Source organism: Equus asinus, chromosome 5 (assembly GCF_041296235.1).
Source record: "Equus asinus isolate D_3611 breed Donkey chromosome 5, EquAss-T2T_v2, whole genome shotgun sequence".
Classification (NCBI taxonomy): Eukaryota; Metazoa; Chordata; class Mammalia; order Perissodactyla; family Equidae; genus Equus; species Equus asinus.
The window spans coordinates 87,312,361-87,338,457 of record NC_091794.1 but is presented as its reverse complement, the minus strand read 5'-3'; the positions used below and the strand labels follow the sequence as shown (position 1 = coordinate 87,338,457).

General features: G+C 38.9%; 1 protein-coding gene across 5 annotated transcripts in view; it reads right to left on the bottom strand.

Annotated features, from left to right (window-relative positions):
* Positions 1–25,809, bottom strand: part of ZMYM6 (zinc finger MYM-type containing 6) — a 34,428-nt gene extending 8,619 nt beyond the window's left edge. The window contains exons 1-16 of one of the 5 annotated variants that reach the window (XM_070510378.1): positions 25,120–25,323; positions 24,093–24,259; positions 17,059–17,143; positions 16,325–16,574; positions 13,131–13,305; positions 12,844–13,035; positions 10,726–10,876; positions 9,928–10,043; positions 8,861–9,118; positions 8,547–8,697; positions 7,798–7,970; positions 6,570–6,717; positions 4,958–5,098; positions 4,475–4,512; positions 3,581–3,645; positions 2,647–3,458 (exon numbers count right to left, since the gene is read on the bottom strand). In XM_070510378.1, coding sequence (XP_070366479.1) covers positions 3,586–3,645; positions 4,475–4,512; positions 4,958–5,098; positions 6,570–6,717; positions 7,798–7,970; positions 8,547–8,697; positions 8,861–9,118; positions 9,928–10,043; positions 10,726–10,876; positions 12,844–13,035; positions 13,131–13,305; positions 16,325–16,574; positions 17,059–17,143; positions 24,093–24,185 — 2,031 coding nt within the window. In that variant the 5' untranslated portion in view covers positions 24,186–24,259; positions 25,120–25,323 and the 3' untranslated portion in view covers positions 2,647–3,458; positions 3,581–3,585. Of the gene's footprint in view, positions 1–2,646; positions 3,646–4,474; positions 4,513–4,957; positions 5,099–6,569; positions 6,718–7,797; positions 7,971–8,546; positions 8,698–8,860; positions 9,119–9,927; positions 10,044–10,725; positions 10,877–12,843; positions 13,036–13,130; positions 13,306–16,324; positions 16,575–17,058; positions 17,144–24,092; positions 24,260–25,119; positions 25,346–25,395 lie in introns of those variants that run through there. The other 4 variants (XM_070510377.1, XM_070510375.1, XM_070510376.1 and 1 more) reach the window with 4 other exon arrangements.
* Positions 25,810–26,097: the final 288 nt, after the last annotated feature.

Genomic DNA, 26,097 nt, shown 5'->3' with positions numbered 1-26,097 from the left:
ACAGGAAATTCAAAGAAAAGAAAATTCAAATGTTCAGAAACATAGAAATATAAGCAAACTCACTAGTAATCAGTGACATGCAAAGTAAGACAACAATAAGATATTACTAAACGGATTGGCAAAAATGTTTCAATCTGACAACCTTAAATGATAGTGAGGCTGTGGGAAATGAACACAATCATAAACTACTGAGGGGAATAAAAACGGGAACAGCCACTCTGTAAGGAATTTAAAAACCAAAAATGCAAATTATCTTTGACTCAAAAATTCCACTCTTCCTTATCTACACTAGACACACACCTGCCACGTGAACAAGGAGACATACACAAGGATGTTCACAGTAGCAGAGATTTTTAATAGTGAGAAACTGGAAGTAACCTAATGTTCATCAATTGGACAATGGATAAATAAAATGCGGTACTTGCATAAAATATAATACCATACAGCAGTCAATAGGAATGTACCACCAAGCCTAGTAAGAATCATATAGATATTTGTTGAAACAGTATTAAATATTTTCCATGGACTTGTATATACGAATGTGAAGGATTAAAAATGATCTGAGGGGCCAGCCCGGTGGCCAAGTGGTTAAAGTTTCGTGCGCTCTGCTTTGGCGACCTGGATTTGCAGGTTCAGATCCCAGGCATGGACCTACTCCACCCATCAGCCATGCTGTGGAGGTGTTCCATATGTAAAATAGAGGAAGACTGGCACAGATGTTAGTTCAGGGCTAATCTTCCTCAAGGAAAAAGAGAGGAAGATTGGCAACGGATGACAGCTCAGGGTGAATCTTCGCCACCAAAAGAAAAAAAGGTCTGAAAGGACATACACCAAACTCATAATAATAGTTGCATCAAGTTATGTGAAGGGGGACTAATGGTAGTGATAAACTTTTTTTTTAAAAAAAAAAAGGTAGGAGGTAAAAAAAATCTGAACAAATAAGCCAAATCTAGCAATGGTTAATGCTGGAGAGTGGGAATACAGCAGAGCAGGACCTGGCAAAGTATGGCTCGTGGGCCAGGTTCAGCCCACCACGTATTTTTGTCAATAAAGTTTTATTGGAACACAGCCACTCACTCTTTACGTATTGTCTATGGCTACTTCTTTGCTACAATGGTAGAGGTGAGAAGGTGCAACAGAGACCATATGGCCTGCAAAGTCTAAAATACTTACTATCTAGACCTTTATAGGAAAAGTTTGCTGACTTTTGCAGTTGATTTTCTTCTTTGTATTTTCCTGTATCTCACCTTCCCCCAAAATTTAAGACAATTTAAATAACTTGAAAGAGATTCACACTAAAGTCCTAGAGAAACGAAAGATTCTAAAACAGTCAGTTTTTTAAAAAACCCTAAGAGTACTACATTATTGATCATTATACTTTTTATAGACTAAACTGAAAATATTAATCAGAGCTATTCTGTAACACAGTTTAAACGACTGGTAAATTATAGAAGTACTCCATATAGGGAAACCATATATAAGACAGTCTCATTTAATACGAGGGATATTCCTGAAAATCCTGAATAATTTAAAACTAACATAATTCAAGTCTAATTGTCTCATATATATAAAGTAGAGGAAGGATGCATTCTCAGAGTACAAGCAACATAGATTATTTTTATAACAGATATTAATAAGGCTTATTAATAGAAAACAATACATTAATACCTTAATTTATAATTATGTAAATTAATTAAAATTCTAAAAAGTGTAATAATTAATAAAATTACTAATCCTATAACAGTAATTTATTAATCATGTAATTTTAAAATATAACAACGTATAATACATAATATACACATAAATGCAGAGTTAACAATAGTTCATTAACTAATATGGTAAACTGCCTGAAAATAATTAAGAAGTTACCATTATCAACTTCCAAGAACACAAATGAGAGAATGAAGAGTATCAAGTTAGGACAAGCTACCTCCCTCTCTACACTACGGTGGAGCCTGATCTGATTCCTTCAAAGACTTCTGCTAAAGAAGGAATCTAATGTGGTTTATTTTTCCTCCCATTTTTCTTCACTGAGGATTTCTTGACTGTTCACCTTTCACCTTGCCACCAGGCAACAGCAATCCACATTTGGATCACCCTCTTCAAAAACAGCAACCGTTGCTGAACTACGGTCAAAAGCCTATGCCGGTCACTTCACTGTTAGCTGACGTGCTGAAGGCCCAGGCCAACTGCTGGGCCCTCTTCCTGCTACCTTCATTTTTCCAATTCCAGCAAGTCTTCTTTCATTAATCCACGGGGAACAGCCCGAGCAAAATTTCAACATCTCCTTCATCAACCTTGCACAAATCTACCTTCTTCACCACTTTCACAGATTTTTTATTAGCAGGTGTTACACTGTCTTCCAAGTTAAAGCCTCTTTAAATTATGGTGAAGATGAAATGTTTTGATAGCTTCAGAGTCAGCAGATACAGCTTGCCTGCTCATTTTTATATTCTTAAAACCTTGGTGGGCTTTAAAATCAGAAAGCCAGCCATGACTTGTACTAAACCTTTTTGTCTCACTGTCATTTCCCTTCAAATCATCAAAAATACTCCATGCCTTAGCACAGATTATAGCTTGGCCTTAGGGGCACATTATGGCAGCATCGATCTTGCAGTTGTGTTGCCAGGATTTTTTCCATTTATTCCATTATCCTTGCCTTGCTATAAGATAACTTTATGAACTAAAGAGTGTACCTGCTTTTTTTTTTCCTTTGCTGCAAAAAGCTTTATTGTTTCCGTTGGGTTCACAGCTTATGAGAGGGCTCCAGTGACTATAAGGAGAGGCTCAGGCAGAAGCCCTGACACCAGGGGGATGCTCAAGGGGTCCCTCAAAGGCCACTGGGCTCTGGAGGCTCCCAATCGTGCTTGAGGGTGAGTCTTTCAAAGAGTTACCCATCCAGCCCAGCCTGGGGGCAGGCCAGCCCGCAGAGGTTAGTCAGGTGGTTGCCCATCTTTCTTGATGAGTTTCACTCCTCTAACAAGTGGCTCTCCAGGGAGTCACAGAGACGGGGATCTGCCTGGGCAGAACCCAAGGCATGTAGATCCAAAAAGCCTTGGTTCAGGTTCTTCTCCAGGACCACGGCAGCTTCCACGGCATCCAGGGTTTTACCCCACTCATCTTGGGACAGTTTCTGCACGGCCTGGAAGAAGGCATGGCCACCACACTGGTCTTGCATCTTCAAGAGATGCTTGGCACCCTCACGCTTCTCCTTAGCCACCTTGTGGAAGAAGTGGCCCACACTCTCCAGTGCCACATCATCACAGTTGAAACAGAAGCCCAGAGAGAGGTAGGTGTGGAAGGCTGGCGCTAACCACGCAGTTGACAGCAACCTGGGAATAATTCTGATGAATCTGGGAGCTCATGGTTGATCAGCAATAAGGAGCTAAGCTCAAAAAACGGTGCTGGCTGGTCCCAGAGGGAGAGCATAACTGAGAAGATGGTTCCAAAGGTTGCAACTGGAAAAGAAGTTGGAGGGTGGTCGGAGGCTGGAAGGAGCATCCCTAGGTCTGTTCCATCCACACACCACTGAAGCAAGAGACAGATCCATGGGATCACTGGGTGCAGTGCCAGGGTGTACCTGCTTTAATGCCGCTTTTGGTTTTTCCGAGCATTATCTTCTAATATTCTGCAGGGTGCACTCTCCTAAATTAACAGCATGACATATCACAGCAGTGGTCTGGCATTTTCACAGTTTCATCACATCCAACTTCTGTTCCAAATTTACTGAATTTGGGGCACACTTTTTAGCACTTGTACCACCACTAAATGAACTTGAATGACACTGTCTTACGATATTAAAAATAGATTTTTAGTTGTATCAAGAGCAAATGTTAAGAGAGCAGCACAACAGTCACCAAACACATTAACGCAAGATCTGACACATTAGGGTCATGTGACAGTGATAAAGGATAATGGGAATTTTGTTTTCCTGCTGAAGTGATGCTGAAACAAGACAGCAGTGACAGTCTGCCATCCTTTCTGCCTGGTAGATTTCAAATTATGAATTTCTTCAAAAAATTTTTTTTAATTTTGGCAAGTTTCACAATATTTCAAATTTGAAGCATAAAGTGGGAATTTAAATATATTTTTACTTTGCACTATCTTCAGCCTCACATAATTCAAAGATGCACAAAACAACACTGCACTGAACTTTTTTAAAAGACTTTCTAGTTTAAAAGAAACATACTTGACAGCAATACAAGAGGGAAATAAGCAACCAGATGGAATTAACAAGTATTTTTTAAAAATTAAGGAGGCAGAAGACAAAGAATAAAATAAATGAGGAATGCATTCTTATTAGTGATCTAGTTGGGTCAAACTTTAAGATTCGAAAACAAAACTTAGTGCACTCCACTTTTTTTAAAGACTACGCTGCAAACAGAAATGTACTCAGATACATATTAGAAGGCTATATCCAAAGTAAAAAAAATCCAGTGGCATTATCAGGAAAAATATTAACAATAAAACTTACATCTTCAATGATCTTTACTGCCTCTTTCGTAACTGCACCTGTTATAAATTAAAGCAGACATTAGTATCCCCACACTATACAGAAGTAAACACTGAAACCAAGAAGTTACTTTCCTCTCACTAAGGTGGGCAAGAGTCTAGACCAGAATTTCTCAAAAAATGGTCCAAGAAAACTAAGTATCAGTATCACCTGGGCTGCCTGGTAAAGGTCAGATGCCCAGGCCCCAAGCCCATCCTGCTGTATTAGGATCTCTGGGGGTAAAGGCAGACCTACTAAAATCATTTCAGCTCTTTAAAAAGTAAAACCATGCAGACCACTTCCTTCCCTATCCATGGCCCCCTGCTGCTACCCACTTCCCTCAGAGAAAGAAGGGCATGTTTCCTCATATAAATGTAAACATAAATATGACCGATAAATGTAAATATTACACTAGACAACACTCACCTCTACAGTCTAACCAAACGCCTTTATATCAAGTCATACCTTCTACAGCACTGTTAGTGTTCCCTGTGGGCTGGGCAGGAGAGATTTTTGCCAATGACACCACACTGGTTATCACTGGTGTTGTATTTGTCTGTGCAGAAGAGAGCTCCATTGAAGCAGATGGCGCCTTAGAAATAATTACTGATTAAAATAAACAAAAAGGTAAGACCTAGTATAAACAGAAAGGTCACCTAAAAAACTCTAACAACTAAGTTTTCAAGGTGCAATGCAAATATCTAACTCTGTATAATGTTGGGTGGGGTGATTCTGGTCAGCTTAGTGTTCATTAGGACTAGAGAGGGGCTGATTGTCTAAAACAATAAACCTCAAATTATCTTTAACAGGTAAAAATAAAGAAATTAGCTTCAGGATTAACTGGGTCTTTCTACTAGTGAACATGAAAACTCTTACACCTAAGCTTGCTTCCAACAAAAATTTAACCCAACAATCTTTATAAGTTGGTGAGGTAGCTGTCCATCCACCTAAGAACACTGGTTTTGTTAACCCATATTATAGATGACAATTCTACCACCAATCTGACTGGTCTTAGGGCACAGATGGCCTACATAAAAGATCAGCTCCAGGCACATGTGATTAAGGTGATGATTAATACAACCGCAAAGGTTGGCAAGGGCCAGAAAGTGAGGAGCCAACACACGTGGATTCTGTCAATTCGGCAGCAATCCAGACTTTGATCAGAGAAGAGAAGACTAAGTGCTTTTAATCTAACTCAGAGCAGTGCTACTTTGGGGAGCTACTTTAAGAATATGCCACATATCTGTCTATTCATCTGGATATTTTGACCACATTAGCTGTCCTACTTGCGAAATTATTTTATTCTTAGCCAGGAAAAAGCTACCTGTGAAGAAATGGTCTACTTTATTTTTTTCTGAAATAATTAATGTGTTCGGTTTTTTTCCTTGGCTCTAAGCAAGCTCTGGATCAAATCTTACACCAGTCACAGCAACTATATTAACATACTTATATCTTCTCCCTTTGTTTGCCCTGATTTTCTATTTTTTTTCATAGGTCTTGTTATTTTGTTTTGTTTTCAGATTTTATTTTCCCTTTTTCTCCCAAAGGCCCCCAGTACATAGTTGTGTATTTTTAGTTGTGGGTCCTTCTAGTTGTGGCATGTGGGATGCCGCCTCAGCGTGGCCTGATGAGTGGTGTCATGTCCACGCCCAGGATTCGAACCGGCGAAACCCAGAGCCACCGAAGCAGAGCGCGCGAACTTCACCATTCAGCCACGGGGCCAGCCCCTGATTTTCTATTTTTACTTCTAGTTTATTAACTGAATAGCATGTATCCCTCAGTGTAAGTCACTTATGTACAGATAAATTCAATCAAAAGCACTTAAATCTAATTTTCCTATAAAATTGTGCTTACACATTTATTGAGTCCTTGGTGTGTCTGATTATGATAGCAAAAAGCATCAGGATTAATTTTCCCCCAAGGGCCATCTCTAAGGATTCTTACAGGAGGTTTTAAAGAAATCCATGCTATTTAAATTCAGTGAAGTTTTGTTTTTATTATATTATTTACAACTGTGTATGCTGATAGTATATCCTAGCACTGACATAAAGACCCCATTAGCCAAGTTTAATTTTACCTTTATTTTGTGGAAGACGGTCATTTGTAATTTGCCGGTGACAAAACTCCAAGACACAAAATAGGTTACAGAAATATTTGACATTTCCTTGCCATTTTATGGACTCACTTAGCTTACCCTGTCGTTTACAACCATCACATTTGGCCATCTGAGAAAGAAATGTAAGACCAGACAGGTTTCAACCCACGAAATAATGAAAAGATAACATTAATCTGAAGACCAGACGGCACTATGAAAATGGGATATATGATTCAGTTGAGACCACAAAATGTAAGATTCCTGCCTTAAAATACTGTGGTTAATTATTTGTTTCATATAGATGCCCTCAACTGAGAGAATACAAAAGTTGATCTTTTTTCAAAATTACTGATGAAGGAATATAAAATACATTCTATTTTTAAAAGGTTAAAAGGCAGCATACTGCAGTAGAAAGAATGGGCTTTGAAGTCACAGGACTTTGATTCATTCAAATATTTAATCAGGTATCCTTTGCATTAAGCACTATGATAGGTCCTGGTCATATAATTACAGAAAAGATATACCTCCTCCCCAACAAGATTATATTTTAGGGAGTAGGGAGACAAGTAAACAGGTCATTTCACTGCAGTGTTACAGGTGCTGTCTAGCTGTCACCTGTCAGCTTCTTCAGGGGGATGTTACTCAACCTCCCTGGACTTCATTCTTTTTCCTTATTTATAAATTGGCAATAATACCCCTACCTCTTGGGATTGTGGTGAGGATTAAATGAAATAACACCTATGATGCACCAGACATGTATCAGTGATTCAATTCATTGTTAGCCTTTCAAAAAAGTAGTTTTTTTAAAAAGGAGGTGGGTAGGGAGGTCAGTCATAGTCATTTGACCTAGGAAGTGAGAACAAGGTCTGACTTCAAACTCTTCAGGGGAACTTTATGAATGAGAAAGCCACTGAACAGAACAGAACTATGAAAGGTTCTAACTCGAAAGAACACAAAGTTATAAATCAAGTCAATGCGCCTAATCAGAAAGCACAAAATAAACATATCCTCAAACAACAACAAAGTCTCCAAAAATTCGACACTCTTTATCTCAAAGATTTCACGTTTATCTTCAACTTAAGTTTGTTTTAGGGACCCATAATTTATTTTACCCAGTTCTAAACACCACACTTTACATACTTTGAACATACTTTAAATAGAAAATAATCTGTACTGACGTCAGAAAGTCAAAGAGGCATACGACATTTACCTGATAAAACAGAACCGTAAATTTGGACATGCAGTCTTCACAGCAAAACTCCTCTAACTTGCCCTCCAGTCGATTTTCCACCAAATTAGGAGACGTCTGTGAGCAATAACTGCACATCTTACAGTAGTTGCCCCACCGTTCGCCAAAGTCCCGGGCAGAGAGGAATTTGCAAACTGAGAGCCAGCAGGGAGGTAAGGAAGAAACATCAGATTCACATCAACTTGAAGGAGGTAAAAGCGACTTTCTACAGTCTTAGATACCCACTTTAAGCTAATTTCCAAATACTTGGCACAGTAATTTGCCTCTAGGTTTAAGGACAGTCTTTATATTCACAAAGCAAACTCATACCACTTTCCTCTAAATATTAGGCCATCTATATTTAGAAACATCAGAGGTATAAAAGTTTCTTAAGCCAGGAAGTAGCAATTGCTTGAGGACCCTCTTTACAAATGGGTGCAGAAACCAAAAGATCTCTGAAGTCATAGCTACACTTCTGAAGAGATTTACTACACTCTATGATAATATCATCGATCTCATTATGTTCTGAAAATTTTCTTTACTGAGATTATTGTAACATTTAAAAGGATAAACTGTAAAGTGAATTAAGTATAAACTCAATCAAAAAACCTCCAATTATACCTCATAAAGCAAAAATGACTTGAAAATTAATTGTGGATTAACAGCCAACTCATCATGAATTACTTCATAACCACCACAGACTGTCGATAAAAGTGAACTTTTTTCTTTACCTTCACTACAGAATGGCTTATCCACCCCTGAAAATCGTACAGTCTCCTTGATAATTTTCTGCAGTTTACAGTAGTCACACATCGCCATAACTTTATTTTTCTTTTTGTAATCAGCAGAGCAAGTCTTGCCACAAAACAGAAACATTTTACCCTGCAGAGAAAGAACAGTCAGGAAAATCTAAACAGTTGCCGTACCTTAACGAATCCTTTTCCTTCTCATTTCAAAGCAAACGGAGTGATTGTCAAAGGTGAGAAAGACAAAAATGTTCCATTGGATAAGTTTATATACAATCCCTCTCATGATCTCTCTTTACCTTGTAGAAAAGAAGATCTGGTTTTGTGGCAAACAGATAGTTACAGTGCTGACACCTGAGTTTAACTGAATGGGTTAAAGCAGCTTGCTGGGGTTGGGCAGCAAGACGCTGGAGACCAGCTGCAGTGGAGCCGCTGATGACAGAGGCGCCCCCTCCTCCTGCAGGCACGGCTGACCCGGAGGGCGGACTTACAACCACTCGGCCCTGAGACATGGGCACCACTGAAGGGTTTGTTCTTTTCGGCTTGTGGAATACATTCTGAACGAACACAAATAAGGCAAACGTTTTATCAATTAAGAAATAACATGACTTGGTAACTTTCATTTTCTCTTAATAAATTAACTCCCCCACAAACATTTCTTTAAAATTTTATAAAGTAGTTCACAGAAAGAGTTTGAATGGCATACTTCCAGAATAGAAGGACTAGAATAGTCTGGAATAGAAGAACTCTGAAATGTAACATTAGAAGGTTGAGGACTGGAATGCAGGCATTCCAGACAAAGAGCTCCAGTATGTATCTTCAGTAAATGACAGCAGGTCTCTTTTCCCCAAGATACCCCTCCACCTGCCCCCTTATCTCTAACTAGCCTCTGATGGCTATTCAGAGCACAGGGGCCACCAGGAGACTCTTTCCTCCTGGTGCCAGAGACTCAGCATCAGGCATCTTTCCTCCCTGGAGGACTGCTAAACTCTACTCTGTGTATCACAGAGAGCAAGGAGAAAATGGGACAAGTAAGTAGAGGCTTACAAGTCCATGCCAGGAGTCATTACTTATCTGGCCCAGGATGAGAGGAAGGGACACATGAGCACACCACCATACCACCCATCCAACCATATCCTAGCTTCCAACCTTCGGAAGGAGAGAGAGCCAAGGGAGAAAGTAGGAGGGAAGAAAGCTCTGAGGCCCAGTTCCTGGGCTCAGACACTCTGCAGAAATGACCTCTGGGACCATAGTTGAACAGAATTTTTTTCTTTCTAACTTAAATTTAATCTTTTATAAGTATGGATCTTTGCCATAGACCAATGCCTCAGAGAACTTAGGGGTAAAACACTACCTTCGCTCCTACCTGGAAAGCCACCACACAGCTGGAGCTGCAGAAGCTGTATATATCTCCACTGGACATGGCAAGGTGATACTGAGGAATTGCTGAGGTTTTACAACTATGACACAAAACCTGGACACCTTGGCAACAAAAAATAAGAACCAATGAATAAGTTACAGGTGAACAAATGATAGAAAAACATACTCGGAGAATAAAAAAGCAAATGCTTAGAAATATACAAAACAGAAATCAAGGAACTTTACAATAATCTGTAAAGCTAACTACAACTCACCGCAATTAAGCCCCACTTATACAAATGCTAAATTGGAACTTACATGTGTTTTTTTCTTTCTTTTCACGTATGAAACCACAAACTAAATACCTCAACCAAGAAAATCTGTGAAAAACTATTCTCACTTAAAAATCAATTCTTTGAAACTAAATTAACTGGGGTCTTTATTTAACCATATAGATAAATTTAGTTTATAACAAAATGAAATAAAAGCAGTTATACTCGGGACCGGCCCAGTGGCACAGCGGTTAAGTGCGCACGTTCCACTTCTCAGCAGCCCAGGGTTCGCTGGTTCGGATCCCAGGTGCGGACATGGCACTGCTTGGCAAAAGCCATGTTGTGGTAGGCGTCCCACATATAAAGTAGAGGAAGATGGGCATGGATGTTAGCTCAGGGCCAGTCTTCCTCAGCAAAAGCAGGAGGATTGACAGCAGATGTTACCTCAGGGTTAACCTTCCTCAAAAAAAAAAGCAGTTATACTCTTCTTCAATAGTTATTAAATCTACAAATGTATCAAATTTAAACATTACCTGAAGAAATAACTGTCTTAACTCTGTAAGCAGATAAGCAATTAATCGAGCAGAAAAGTTCTGTTTTTCCTGAGTCATTCGTAGTCTCAATCATTTCAGCTGAGGGCCTCAATGATTTCCCCAAGGCATATGGAGGAGTTTGGGCTGAATTCTATTAGGAAAATAAAATAACATTTAGATACCTAGTACAAGCACACATATGTACATATTGTTTAAGAAAAGAAAAAAGAAAGCCACCCACACCCGCTGCCTTTAGTTGAAATATTTGAGCATGACAATGAGGCCACACTAAGTATGGACTTTTCTGAAAGTCGGGATGTGGGAAAAATAAGTTCTTTCAGACAGTAATAATATGTAAACTGAAGAAAATTAGTAACTACTCAGAAATATTAGCAACAACAAAACACATTAAAAGTATGAATTAGGTAGTCATAACAGACTTTTCTCATCACAAATAATCAGAGAAGACCAGGTAATCCACGAACCCAAAGGCCATCCTCAACACAGAACTGGACATCAATCGAGGAGAGAGCTACCACCTTTAAGGTTACTTAACTAGTGAGACTCTTGAGCGGGAGGAGACAGAAATGATGTTTAATTATTTTAGGAGATCCTACAGAACTACTTGTTTTTCAAGCTGCGTTTCATAATAAAATCTGCCTGATAAAATTGTAAGTTTATTCATGTTTTGAGAAATAATAATAATGGCTACCATCTAAATGAATTACCAATATTATTACTTATTGAGTGCTTACCATGAGCCAGGCCCCATAATAAGCAATTTATATTTACTGTATCATAGAATCCTTTCAACAACATAGGGAGACACTTTAAAAAATTATATTAACAAAAAGTTTAAATTAACTTTAATTAAATTAACAAAAAAGTAGGAGATAAAACTTATTTCCCCTGACTTCAAAGTCCAGCCTCCTAAACACTACACTAGCCTGTCACTAACACAATATAAGATCTCTAATAAGAAATTATATGGGGAAGTAGACGGTACAAAAATATAAACTGTGAAGTTTCACTACATAATCTTCCTAGTAAAAGAGGAATATCATTGGGGCCGGCCCCGTGGCCGAGTGGTTAAGTTCGTGAGCTCTGCTGCAGGCGGCCCAGTGTTTCGTTGGTTCGAATCCTGGGTGCGGACATGGCACTGCTCATCAAACCACGCTGAGGCAGCGTCCCACATGCCACAACTAGAAGGACCCACAACAAAGAATATACAACTATGTACTGGGGAGCTTTGGGGAGAAAAAGGAAAAAAATAAAATCTTTAAAAAAAAAAAAAGGAATATCATTTACGCAGTTGATAGGGTACAACACCAGGAACAAAATTAGGACTGGAACTGATTTTTGGATCATATATATATAAATACCATGGATTCTATTCCTGTGAAAGTAGAAGCCAGACTGCCAAAAGTGGCAATTCCTAGAAAAGAGATACTTTTCAAAGACGAATGTCCGTTACCAACTGCTCAGCGGAATTAAAAATAAATCAAACTTGCTAACTGAAAAAAATTTTTAATCATCATTTATGTACATCCTCTTTTAAAAAAATAACTTTTTAAAGACTCCAAATCATTCTGCAATAAATTGACACAAATTGATATATTTAGTAACCAAATGAATCCATTATTCATTACAATAAATAAAAATTAGCTAAAGTATCCTAATAAAGCAGTGTTGCCAAAATAATTACAATTCATTCCAAAACATATTTAAAAAATAGATTTTCTAAAAGGAAAAAGATATACTTTAGATTTGCTGACTTTATCATCTTTTAACTCTTGGTCATAGTTTATTTATAATAAAATGAGGTTTCATTCACTATCAATATATGACAAAATATTTCAGACTCATAGCATCATGCAATTACATTTGCGAATTCTTAGCCACGAAGGAAATCTTAAAAAATAATCTAGTTCACCAGTATTATCTCACTACCACAATCAAGCCTTACAGTATCAAAATCTACCCCATTTTTCTGGAGGGGAAATCACACACCAGGATCAAGTGATGAGAAGAGCTCACTCTTTTACTTTCCATTTCACCGCTGTGAGGCCATCTCAGAAGGGGTGAGCTTAACAATATGCAACGGACATATATTCCTACCTGCTTATATGCTATGACACTGGTCGAACTAAAAACCTTCTGGGACTGGCAAGGACCACAGCTACTATAGCAATAGCTCCCACAGTTCTCACAGCAGTTCATGGTGAGGTTGTTGGTAGAGTGAAATTTTGAGAAGCAGGCATCGCTACAAAGACCATGTACCACATTTTGATATTTAACTTCAAATCGAATCTAGGAAAAAACACATGCACAGACACAATAAGCAGAGCCAGTTAAAAATCTCTGATCTTTAAGTAGAATCCCAATAAAGGCAAAATGTGACTTACGTCAGCATTCTTCTGACACATACTACACTTAGTTGAGACGCTATTGGTATATATGGTCACAACAGGTTTTTTCTTTAGCTCGTAAGAAGAAAGGCATGATTGGCTGCAGAAATCTTTGCTAGGAGAGGAACTTTCAAATTGTGTTGTGATCACATCCTTTGGATTTAAAATGTCTCTAAAAGGAAATAACAGCAGAAAAATGAAATGTGTTGTTCGTAATTATAATTTCTTCCTCCCTGTGAGCTAAAATAACCACATTTACTAAGGGCAGCTACTGTACAGTAGAAAATGGCTGGTCCTGGAAGAGGCACCTGGAAAACTGGGTCTGAGGATTTCTTCTGTGACTCATCAGCTGAGTGACAATGAGTGACAGAATCAGTGTCTCGATTTCTTCATATATAAAATGGGGTTTTAATACCTAATTTATGTCTTGGGGAGAATTATATTAAAACATATCCAGCCAGATGCTCATGACAAAAACAGTGAGGCTTCCAGCTCTAGCCCAGTTTCATCCACTGGAGCCAATGGAACAAGAGGCCATCCCACGACCCCAGACCAGAAAACACTTGACCTCTTACTAGCCACTAGCTGGCAAGAGTAGAAACGTGACTGAAACAAGGAATGACATTTTTTTTTTTAATTTAAATGCAAGATTTGGGAAACAGATGAACCACCAAGGATTAATATAAAAAAATTACCGTGATATATAAAACCTAACTATAACTGAAAAGATCAAAGAAACTGATGACGAAAGGGCTATTCAGCCTTGGTAGCAGAGGACAGATGGAAACAAGGAGACAGAAAGAACACAGATAACTGAGTCGTTCTGTGAGATTCCTAGAGTCATTTTGTAAGAGCTCATTGTTGCAACAAGCACTGACGGTAAAAATAGAGGCTAAAGCTTTGCCACTCTTCTGACAAGTGAAAAAACTGAAGGAAATGGTCACTAATTAGTAACACTAGTGTAGGCCACACAGTAAAGAATAATAACGGCAATAACATTATATACTATGATAATGTGTACTGACTAATGACTATGTGCCAGGTATTGTTCTCTTTACTCGAATTATCCAATTAAACTATCACAAAAACTCTATGAGGTATGTAGTATTATAATTGCCATTTTACAGATGAGGAGACCAAATGAGAAGGTTAAGCAGCTTGCCAAAGTCATACAGCTGGTAAGCAGTGAAGCCAGAACACAAATGCAGGCAGTCTGATTCTGCAGTCCCTGGAGGCATTCGCTCCACCATTCTGCCTCCCATCCTGTACCTTTATTACACACAACTGTTCCACGGTAAACTATGAAAGAATAATAACAATGAAGTACTTTAATTTTCTAAAACTCACCTAACCTTAAAAATATGACAATGAATCTTGGAAACCAAGGGGATACGCTTACACACAGAGGACATATTAATTTTGAAATGTGATCTTTTTCTACTAAAAACACAGCAATAAAGAATTTTCCCTAATAATGTGAATCTGCCAATGGCATAATGTAATAATGTATATATAAATAAACCAAAGAGAAAGACTTTTCAATGAAAATCTGCGCACATAAACGCATTCTAAATCTTACACATCCAAACGAATGTTACGCCCTAACGTTTATCTTAGAAAGACCATCTCTCTTCCCACAATATGGCTCAAACATTTTTTCTAATTTCTCTTTTAAATTATAAGAACTCTAAGAACAACTTTTTAGCTTTATAGTCAAAGATCATGTTTAACAGTATGACTCAGTTTAACCACCTACAATAGTCAGCTGATAAGGCATCAAGGAACTTTTGGCAACTTGCAAAAATCAAACCCATGCTGAAAAGATAGATTTGTCACCTAACTGAGTCTAAAGGAATGTTTCATAGGCTCTGAAGGTGATGCCAAACCAAGAGATCAAAACATTTTTTGAATAAGAGCAGCACTGTGGAAAAAGCCCCTGACAAGAGTGACTATTTTTAAGAGAATAATATGCATTTGGATGTATAAGTTGTACTATGTTCTTTAACACTTAATTCATTTTCTTCTGATATTTGCTATGTTGAAAGAGAATATCTAAAAACAGAAAACTAAATTTATTCTTCCAGATCAGTTTCATGAGAATGCCATAAAAGACTTAAAGTAAGGTATCAGAAGGGCGTTTTCAAACAAAACTAAATTTGAATATATAAGTAAAATATTTTAAAATTTCTCTTTTAGTTGGAGATTTCCATTTTAACAGGATCTATTTTTAGATACCTAAGGCCGACACACCAAGCAGATAAAGAAACTGTCATATATCTCAGACAAAATATGGGCCTATAAATGATATGTTAAGTATAAATAATAATATTAATCTTATTATTAAAAATAATAGGATCCCACTTATTAAACATATGCTATGTGCTAGACCTTGGGCTAACATGGTCTCATTAAAACATAAGGAAGCAGATACTATTTATCAAGGAAGAAACTGAGCATTAGAAAAGCTTAAATATCCAGCCTAAGGTCATATAGCTAATAAGTGATACAGCCATGATCTAAAACCAAGCTCTTACCTTTTCTTGGTCTACACTAGTGACTACTGACAACCCACTGTATTCCTAGAATTACACTGCCACAGGAAGAGGCCAAACATGCCAAATTCTTCAAACGGACTAGGGTAGAGAAAGAAGCTTACGTGACTTGGTTGCTATTTCTCCCTCTCTCTGCATCTACGCATTATTGTAAAGCAACAATGATCCCCAACAAAAGCTCACAAGGACTTTTTTAGAAATAAACACATTATCTGTATGGCCATTTATAGTTTTTACTTTCTAAAGACTTAAATAAATTTCATATACTATTATAAGAGTGAAATTATTTTATTCTATACTTCAATAACTTTCAAGATAGTGAATAATTTTGAGTGGGTGCCGTCTACAATTACAGGATATATGAGTGGTCCGACAACTCCCACAAACGGTTTGTTACTTTTTTCCATAGTCAAATTTACATTGAAAGAGACAGGAAAACTGGTTTAGGCAGGTCATTTAACACCAAGTCACTTATTTAATGTTATGAAACCTTAGAATTTGCAAATTTCTCAATCAGCTAAAAAGCTATGTCTGTAGAAATGTGCTAAAGAGATTTAAAGTAGCAATAGCATGTTTGAGCTGAACTATATACACACTAAAAAAGTAAAGGAGAAAGGGATGTAATGAAGAATTGTGTACTTGGAGCAGTTTGTGCAGGTTTTCTTGGGAGGAGGGGCTGGGCAGGCCGATGAGGAATATCCCGTGATACACCGCGTGGAGCAGAAGAGCTGAGTAGATCCCGTCTTATGATAAGCAGTTTGCCCCCTATAGAGCATTTTTTTACAGCCAGAACAGAAAACCTGAATAGCTACAGCTGGAACTGAAGGAAGCAATATATTTGGGCCAGGTGATGCAACAGAAAACTGAAAGCCTCGGGTCAACTGCTGGGCTATGAAAAAAAAATAAGAAAAAAAGTTTTAGTATCAACACGAACACATATACATTCTCTGTTTTTTAAGACAAACTCTCTCAGTCTTGAAATCCAAGATTAATGAGGCAAGGAGCACTCCAGAACAGGGGGTTTCAAACTTTTTTAACCATGACCCACAGTAAAATTACATTTCACATTATAACCCAGGACACACACACGTTTGCGTTTGTGTCTGTGTGTGTGTGTCTATACATAAAATTTAATAACTGAAACAGCAGTTTCATGAAATAGGTTTCCTTACTACATGCATCACATTCTGATATAATCCCACTCTATTCCGCTTTTTTTAAAAATGCTGGCCAAGACCAGCTCCCCAGGTAGCACAGCACTGCTTTATCTAAAGGAGAAAAAGACTTACATGAGGAGGTGCTTTCCCTCAATTCTACTAGTCAGACCATATCAAATATTCATCATAATTAATTTAAACAGTTCTATTTCTCACCAAGAGGACTGTCATTGACTGAAAACACAGCAGTAATTTTCAGTTCACTTTCTTGAGTTTTTGGCATTGGGGCATGTCCATATTCCTTAAAGGAAAAAAAAAGAGAGAGAGAAAGAAATGAATCAGGGTTGGTATCTAAATAAACTAGAAATTCGAGCAAAAAATAATCGTCGTATTCATCTCTTCTACATTCTAATAGTAATCACCCTCACAAATACTGCAAAAGTCTAAATTTACAAATTATTAGATTAGATTTAATCTTTACCAAAAGGATCTTTCAAAGTTGGAAAATCTTTTATAATGGTTATATCTACTTTTCAAATGTAATCTTCATATACTGGATTCACAACTATTTCAATGCTCAGTACTACCCTTTTTTTAGGCTGTGTTTGTAACGGAGCAAGAAATGACATTAAATCTGAATAATTCAGAGTTTAGATCAAATTAGCAATTTTAGCCAACAGATTTACAAGCTGTCATATCCATTAATGGCAGAAAAGACCTGAGTTTTAATGCAATTACATTACTGCTCGTTGCACATAAAATCATCATAGCCTAAATCAGATTTATCCTTAATATATTCCTTAAAATGCTTTAAAATAAAATGTAATCATGAAACAAAATTTTAAAAATACACATGCCTATTTTGAAAAAGACTGTCCTTTATTCTGAGATCACAACCATCCCACATTTTTTGTGTGTGGTGTTAAAACAGTCTTACATATTTCAATAAAAAAATTTTTTAAATATTACTTTTCTGAAGCAATGGTGATAATAATCAGTAGTATTTTTAACCTTCCTCTACTTGGCAAAATAAATGACTGATATGTCAGTTCCCAAAGTTACTTTTGAAATTTTTTTTGACTATTAAATGCCAAAGACTATTAAATGCATGAATTTAGCTCTTTCCGTGACATGTGTTATGGCACCAAATGAGCTGCTGCCTATAAGGTAGGAACTATTCTACCTTCTTTATAGACGAGGCCATGAAGCTTAGAGATGTTCAGCAATTTGTCCAAGGTCACAGAGACACTAAGTGCACAGATGGGAATCAAACCCAAGTCTCTCATATAAGAAAATTACCATAATGAATTCAAACCCCACCCGGCCCCAGTTGGAATTAAGTCCCCCTGTTGTGGTCTCTCCCATCTCCTTTTACTCATGGCACCTGTCATAAGACACCATTTCATATTTATTTGGGTGATAATTTGTTGACTGTCTAACACCCCTCTTCCTCCCACACTAGACTGAACGGATCACGTCCACTATGGACAGGGACCATATCTGTTTTTCCACCTCTGTACCTTCAATGCCCAGCACAGTCAACATAAGACAACAGAGAGGACTATGGGTCCTGACAGCAGACAGAAACAGATGAGATCTTGGCTCAAAGAAGTTACTTAATCATTCTTGATTTCAACCTCCTTATTTATAAAATAAAGATATTATCTAACCAACCCACAGGGCTGTTATGGGGGCTAAATGATTTAATACAAATAAAGCATATGACATGATGCCTTATAGTTAGCTGACAGTTACACACAAAAATGCTAGCTCTTATTATTATTTTCATAATTATGGCATTTAATAAATATTTGTTGAATGAAAGAAACCAAGCCCACTCAATCCAAAGTGGATGTTCTTAAACATTATACTTAAATAAGAATATTTATTTATTGGCACTTGCAAAAAGAGGAAGAAGTTAAAAGAACCTCCTTCAGCTCACCAAAAAGAACGCTTACGGTTCAATAAAAAACTACTTTCCTCATCAACTCAATCTCTAGTATTTCTCTAATATGCCCGTTACACTTCCCTATCCCTTTCACTTCACAAAGTAACTGTTCCAAACTTCATCACTGGTAAGTCCCAACCCCACATATTTCCTGCAGAGCGATGTTTCAATTTCACAGAGAAAAAAGAAGTAACTAAGTTATAACTCCCTCAACATCCTGATTCCCCCTCCACCAGGCCCATGAATTGGTCAGCAAACTCTTCTCCTATCTTACAGGAAAAGGCAACCTTTTTAGCCATTGCTAAAAGAGTGCTTGCTTTGGGGATCTCTTTCCCTCTCCCTTCTTTCAGCATTCCACATCATCTTTGTGTATCTTCAGCCTCTCCACCTCCATATTTGTTTCTTCCCCTCAGCTGATAAGGAACCTATTCCCTGAGGAACTACTGCCCTCTCTTCTCTCTCCTTTTACAACCAGAGAAAAGTACAGTCAGGCACCGCATAACAACATTTCAGTCAACAACGGACCACACATATGACGGTGGTCCCATAAGATGAGTACCATGTAGCCTAGGTGCGTAGTTGGCTATACCATCCAGGTTTGTGTGGGTACGCTCTATGATGTTCGCACAACAATGAAATCGCCTGACGCATTTCTCAGAACGTGTCCCCATCATTAAGCAACGCATGACTGGACTCCATTCTTTCTCTACTTCTTCACTTTGATTCCCTCCTGAACCCAACGTTTTCAGGCTACTGCTTCAACTGAAACTGTTTTAGGATAACTAATCATCTCACAATTGCCTAACCCAAAAACACGTAGGTTTTGTCTTAGATGGCTTCTCAGATACATCTGACACTGGCAAGGATTCCATTCATTGTCTTCTGGTTGTCTTACTAAAATTCGTTACTATGCCTTAGTATCCTTCATTGATCTTCTTATACTCACCCCTAAAGTCAATGGTTCCCAAATTCAGTGGCATCAGAAGCCCCTAGTGGTCTTGTTAAGACACAGATTGCTGGGCTTCAGCCCCAGAGCTTCCTATTCAGTAGGTCTGGGGCAGGACCCAAGAATATACATTTCTAACAAGTTTCCAGGTAATGCTGAGGCTAATGGTTGGGGATAGTTTGAAGCCACTTTGAAGATCTAAATTAATCCAGTTCCCAGCTCTCTATGCTGAGCTTTACTCTCCTCTCTCTACTCTTGTTCCCTGAACAATTTCATCCACATTCATAACTTCAATTATCACCTATATAGGGTTACCACATTTAGCAAATAAAAATATAAAACACCCAGTTAAATGTGAATTTCAGGGAAATAACAAATAATTTTTAATATAAGTATGTCCCAAATATTGCATGCAACATACTTATATTAAAAATCATTTTTTATTTGATAGTCAAATTTAACCAGGCATTCTATATTTTATCTGGCAACACTACATCTACAGGTAAATTAACTTTCTAATCTCTAAATACCTCATCCATATGTGGAAATGCCGCCCAGTGCAAATCACCACTGGAATGTCCCATTAGCCCCTTAAACACAACAGATCCAAAACTACACTTATTACTTACCCCCAAATCCTGTTCCTAGCCCCTCACTAAATGACATTATCAAAAACTCAACTTCCTGAGGCCAGAAACTTGTAAGTATTCCTGGCCTCTTCCTTGACCCTCATACCCTTAGAGATATGCTATCTCTAAGTGTGATCAATTCTGCCTAAATATCTTCAATCTATTCTCTCCTCTCACTTTGTTGTTGAAATACTCAACCACCGAACATACCACATTCTCCCACCTCTCCATAACTGGGCACGTGCCGTTTACTCTGCCTGAAAGTCCTAATGGTTCTAACTCAAGCGCTACTCGCCCTGTGAAGCCTTCCTCTCCTCTCCAGACAGACTCACGGGCTCCTTCTCCTACGCTCCCCATGCCCTTACAGAATTTTTTTTATTATAGTAATTACCCAATACTGTGATTCCGTATCTGCACAGACGTGGCACAAAGCAACAGGAAGAATACAAGTTTGAAGCCAGCCAAAACGAAATTCCTCCTCTAGCTCTGATGCTTCCTTTGAGTTTGGTAAGTTACTTATCCCCTCCTTGCCTCGTTCCATCATTTGGAAAATGGGGTAAAGACACTTCCCTCATATGGTTGTAGAGTTTAAATGGGAACGCATAAGACATGCTTAGCATAGATCCCGGTGAGATGCAGTCACTCAACAGATAATTACCTCTGTCATTCCCATACCTCTCCTCCCCCTTACACTATCAATTCCCTCCAGAGCAGAAGCCCCATCTCTCCATCTTTGTAGCTCTTCTGAAAACAAAATAACTAACACAACTTAGCCGGTGGTATCCCAGTTAAGGGTTTGGGCTCTAGAACCAGACTGCCTGAGTTCAAAACCTGGCTCAACCAATTACCAGTTGTGTAACCTTGAACACGTTACTAACTGTGTCTTAGCTTCCTCATGTGTAAAGTGGGAATGGTAACAGTACTTAACTCCTAGGGTTGTGAGCATCAAAGGGATTAATATACGCCAACTGCTTACAGCAACGTTCAACAAGTGCCATGGCTTTATAGTAAGCAGGAATAGAAACTCACTGAATGAATGAATGAGAGCTCAACTCTAACTTTAATAACCAGAACAGATTCTTAGTATATCAGAAAACATTAAACCTTTCTGATTTCTTATTTTTCAATATTCAAATGCAGCATGGAAGTTGGCTCACACTATTTGTTCACTTGGCTTTTCTATCACAGCTCACATTGTCTATCATGACAAAGTATAGCCTATTCACCTTGAACAGCATTAATATGAACCAAAGAGAACTGAGCAGGTCCCCATGCACTTAGATTTACAATGTAAGCTGTTAGTGGGATTTCCATTATCATGATTTTTATGTTCAGAAAGAACACTCAATTAACGGACAGCACAATATCGGTTACATTTATATACCACTGGCAAGACATAACAAAAGAAACATTGGCTCTAGAATCTTAAAAAACTGGTTTTGTATCCCAGCTCCAGCCGTGGGACCCTGGTAAAGTCTCTTATTCCTTCAGGCTCTGCTTCCTCACCTGTAAAGACAGGCTCTTTTATTTCAATTACTGAGTATGTACTTTGTGCCAGTCACTGTGCTAGGATTTGGGGATTCAGCTCAAATAAGACCAGCTTCTCTATGAAAACAAAACTCACTGACTTGCAGATGCCACAATAAAAGTGAAAGCCATACAATAAGACAACAGTTCATTCTATCCCTGAGTGACAGACAGTTAAACCGTATCTTAAAAGAGGAGAAAACTTTTGCCATGCTACCTAGTTCAGGATATCGGAGGCAGAAGAAATGGCATGTGCAAAGGCAAAGAAACAAAACTCAACAGAATATACCTTGGAGTGAAATGCAGACTGTGGGCAGGAGCACAAGTTAGAAAAGGTGGGAAGGAGGAGCGAGGAGACTGAAGAGGGAAAAGGAGGCCTAAACATGGATAGTTTGGATGTCTCGCTAAAAAGTTTGTTTTATCACATGAGGAGACAGAGACTTTAAAGGGAGTAACGTCATCAGATCTCTAAGGAGTACAAGGGCATCACTACACAGTGCTTTGACGGGATTGTGACTGAAGGAAAGAAGATGGGTAGGAAATTGTTATGAAAGTCCAAATGAGAAATAATGAAATAGAGAGGAAAAGGAAGAAAGAGTCAAAAAATACTTAAAAGGTAGACTCCACAAGACTTGGCGAACAAATGGTTACTTCTGGTAAAGGAAGAGGAAGAATTTATCATCTGGAGGGAAAATAAGTGTCATGGATGCCACCACCCCCCACCCCACGGACACCACTCTGATCAGAACCCTTCTCAGCACAGCACTCTAGGAAGGCCTGGAGTTGAGTGAGACCAAACCTATTAGGCATCCCCGTCCTGGAATCACACTGCCTTTGAGGTGGTATGCGAAATAAAATATTACCATTATTATTTATTATTTTGTTGTTTATATTATTACTTACATTTTTAATATTACGCTTTGCTTATGCAATAAATCCAATAACTACAGAGTATAAACCAAAAGAACTGTCCAAAAAGAAAAAAATCATTTTTTGCCAAAACAATTAACTAGTCTTTCCACACTGATCTCCACCAATTTCCAATCTGGGTCCCTAAAGGGTAGCCAGATGATCTTCCCAAACATGTTTATCTTACTCTCTCACTTAAAATCCTACAAGGGCTTCCCACTACTCTCAGGATAAAGACTAAAACTCATAACAAGGTCCACAAGGTCCTGCATTCTGGCCTCATACTACCTACAGAGCCTCATCCTAGAAGCAGGATAGCACAGACTCTGAAGTCTGACTACCCAGATTTGAATCCAGTCTTTGCCCCTCACGAGCGGTGATCTGTGTAAACTGCTTGACCTCTTTGTACTTTGGTTTCTTCATCTGTAAAATGGGGATAACAATATGGTTGTGACAATGGTGCCCGGCACAATCCAAGCACATGTAAGTATTAATAAGTTAATATTTATAAAGTCACATGTTATTATGATATGCACTACATATTGATACATTAATACCATCTATTCGTATTGTTGTTACGATCATCACTATCATCAGCATCACTGTTTTCATAACTTTTCTGTTCCAGGCCCCATGGTCTTGCAGTTCTTCAAAAGAACTATGCATCTTTCCAACTCGGGGCTTTCCTATATGCAGGTCCCTCTGTGTGGAAGCCTCACAGTGCCTTTGCCTCGTCAATTTATTCTTCAACATTCAGCTTACAAATCCTTTCCTCCAAGAAGCCTTCCCTACCAGCCTCTGCCCCCAACCAAAACAAGGTCAGATCCCCCATTTTAGGCTTTTCTTCCAGAGCACTTGTCATAATTTGTAATTATATATATTATTTGATCAATTACGTGTGTAATGTCTATCTCCCCCACTAACTTATAAGCTCTATGAGGGAAGGGACTAAACTTACTTTGCTCACTCCTGGATCCCCTGGCATAGAGTAGATCACAAATACTTACAGAATAAAAGGAAACTACTGTCAGATACAAGAGAATTAAAAAAAAAAAGTACCGAATATCGGAAAATGCTAATACATATTATTTTCTTTTTACAAAATAAATATCATATAGTTACTAAGATCTTTTTTCATTTAGAGTAGAAAAACTGATTTACTCATCTAACGGGGAAAAAACCTGTTTGAGTTTTTTTAACTTACAAGCCAGAAACCGCCTAACCAAAATGTGAATTCACCAGACAGAAAAGAAGGAATAAAAAATGTTTAAGAACAAAATAAAATGCTTACTTGAGCATTGTCAGGTTCTTCTTTAATTTTGTCCAGAAGCCCCTGTTGTGGTGCCATTGCTTTGCCACATTCACCATCCAAAGGCTCTTTCATTCTAATTTTTTATGTAAAAAAATTCCCCAGTCTAAAACTAATAGATTTCGTCTTGGTAATGGACAGGTAGACACCTAAAACACAACATAAAGGATTGGTACTCAGGTTTATTCTTTTTTTTTTTCTTCATGTTCATCTACATTAAAAGCTTTGTGTTGAGCACAAGGCTTTAGGGTTGAGCATCTGAAAAACAACTCTCCTGGGACCACGACTAACTCTATTCTCCTTTCTTCCCGCCTTCTGCTCCTTTAGTTGCTATCTTCACATAAGAAAAGCCTTTTTGCAATAGCTCCCACTTCCCTATTATCTTTAAAGATGAGTACTCTGGTCTGCTGTATTTTATAAGGTTACAGAGGGAATTAGACCAGCAGACCAAAACGTGGGAGGAAGTTACCAAGCTCTAAGAGAAAAAGCCTCAGAAATTCTGTTTCGGATTCCATGAGAATTAACACTTGGAGGCCCGCTTCATCTTTTCTTTCTCAAATCGGGGCACATCAAGCTCCCCACCCCCAACTCTGGTTCAGTCTTTACTGGAGACCTCCATAAGGGCCCCATTTCTTGGCCTAACGATAGATCAGAGCTCCAGATGCCATCACAAGTGACCAAGAGGTACACCCTCACTTAAAGTGGACCGCCTGCACCTTGTAGGGTCTCCATGGGGGGCATGCCCAGGAATAAGCCCCGCTGAGCTCTGCCTCACAATTGCCTTCCTGTAAACAAGAAACTCTATTAGCCATTCAGCAAACTTCCCTTCCCCTAAGAGTAAATGTAGCAAACAGGCCGTAGTAAACTTGCAGCAAAAAGGAAGCTCCCCAAAGTTGTCTTTATCCAAAGTCAAGCCAGGCATGGAAAGAGGCCGCGGGTTTAAAAGCCCGTGCGGAGAAGAGAGAACTTCTGAGCACTTGCACTGTTCTAACAATCTGTGGGCGCTCACCCCTCCTTCGAGTATCGTACTCGCTCCGAAAGTCTCGTCCCCACCAATAATTCCCACGCCCGTCACCGAGCACAAACGCGGCAACGCTGCATGGGATGGAGAGAACGCAACCTGCAAACGCCTGTCAGCGCGTCCCTGCGGCGAGACCCGCACCTCAGCAGCGGCTCAGCCCGCCCGGCGCCGCCCCCGCCCGGCGCCCGCCTCGTCACGTGGCGCCCGCCGCCCCGCCCCGAGCAGCCCCGCGCAGCCCCTGCCGCAGCCGCCCGCCGCGCTCACCCTCTGCCCGGTCCCTGCGCCGCGGAGCACCAGGCAGGGCAGCGGCAACAGGACCCAAGGCCCCGCGCCGGGAGCAGGATTTTCGTTTCCTACTGGAATTCCGCCTAATCTATCCCAACGCAACACCCGGCCCACTGCGCGTGCGCAGCCCTGGTCTCCGCCCTCCTTTCCCATCATGCTCCGGACCTGAGCGGAGTGGATTTTCCCAGCATGCATCTCTCCTCAGTTATGGTTGATTTCTTTTTTAAAAAAATTGAGATCACATTAGTTTATAACATTGTATAAATTTCAAGTGTACATCATTGTATTTTGACTTCTGTATAGACTACATCGTGTTCACCACCAAAAATCCACTTTCCTTCCCTCTTACAAATGTCCCCCTTTACCCCTTTCGCCCTCCCCCACCCCCCTTCCCCTCTGGTAACCACATGGTCGGTTTCTTAAAGAGACAGAGACCCAATTGTAAAAAGGTAAAGGAAGGGGTTTGGGGGAGGATGTTAAGGACATTAGATGGTGCTGTAAATGCTTGCACCATTCTTTAATCCCCATTTCCACAAAGGTGGCCTGCTAAAAGAAAATAATGATAAATGATACCTGACATTTGTTAAGCCAAGTGCTTGCTGAGCATTTGACATACGTCATTCCACTTAGTCCTCATCACAACCCCCAGAGATACAAATTTTTATCTCAGAGATATAAATG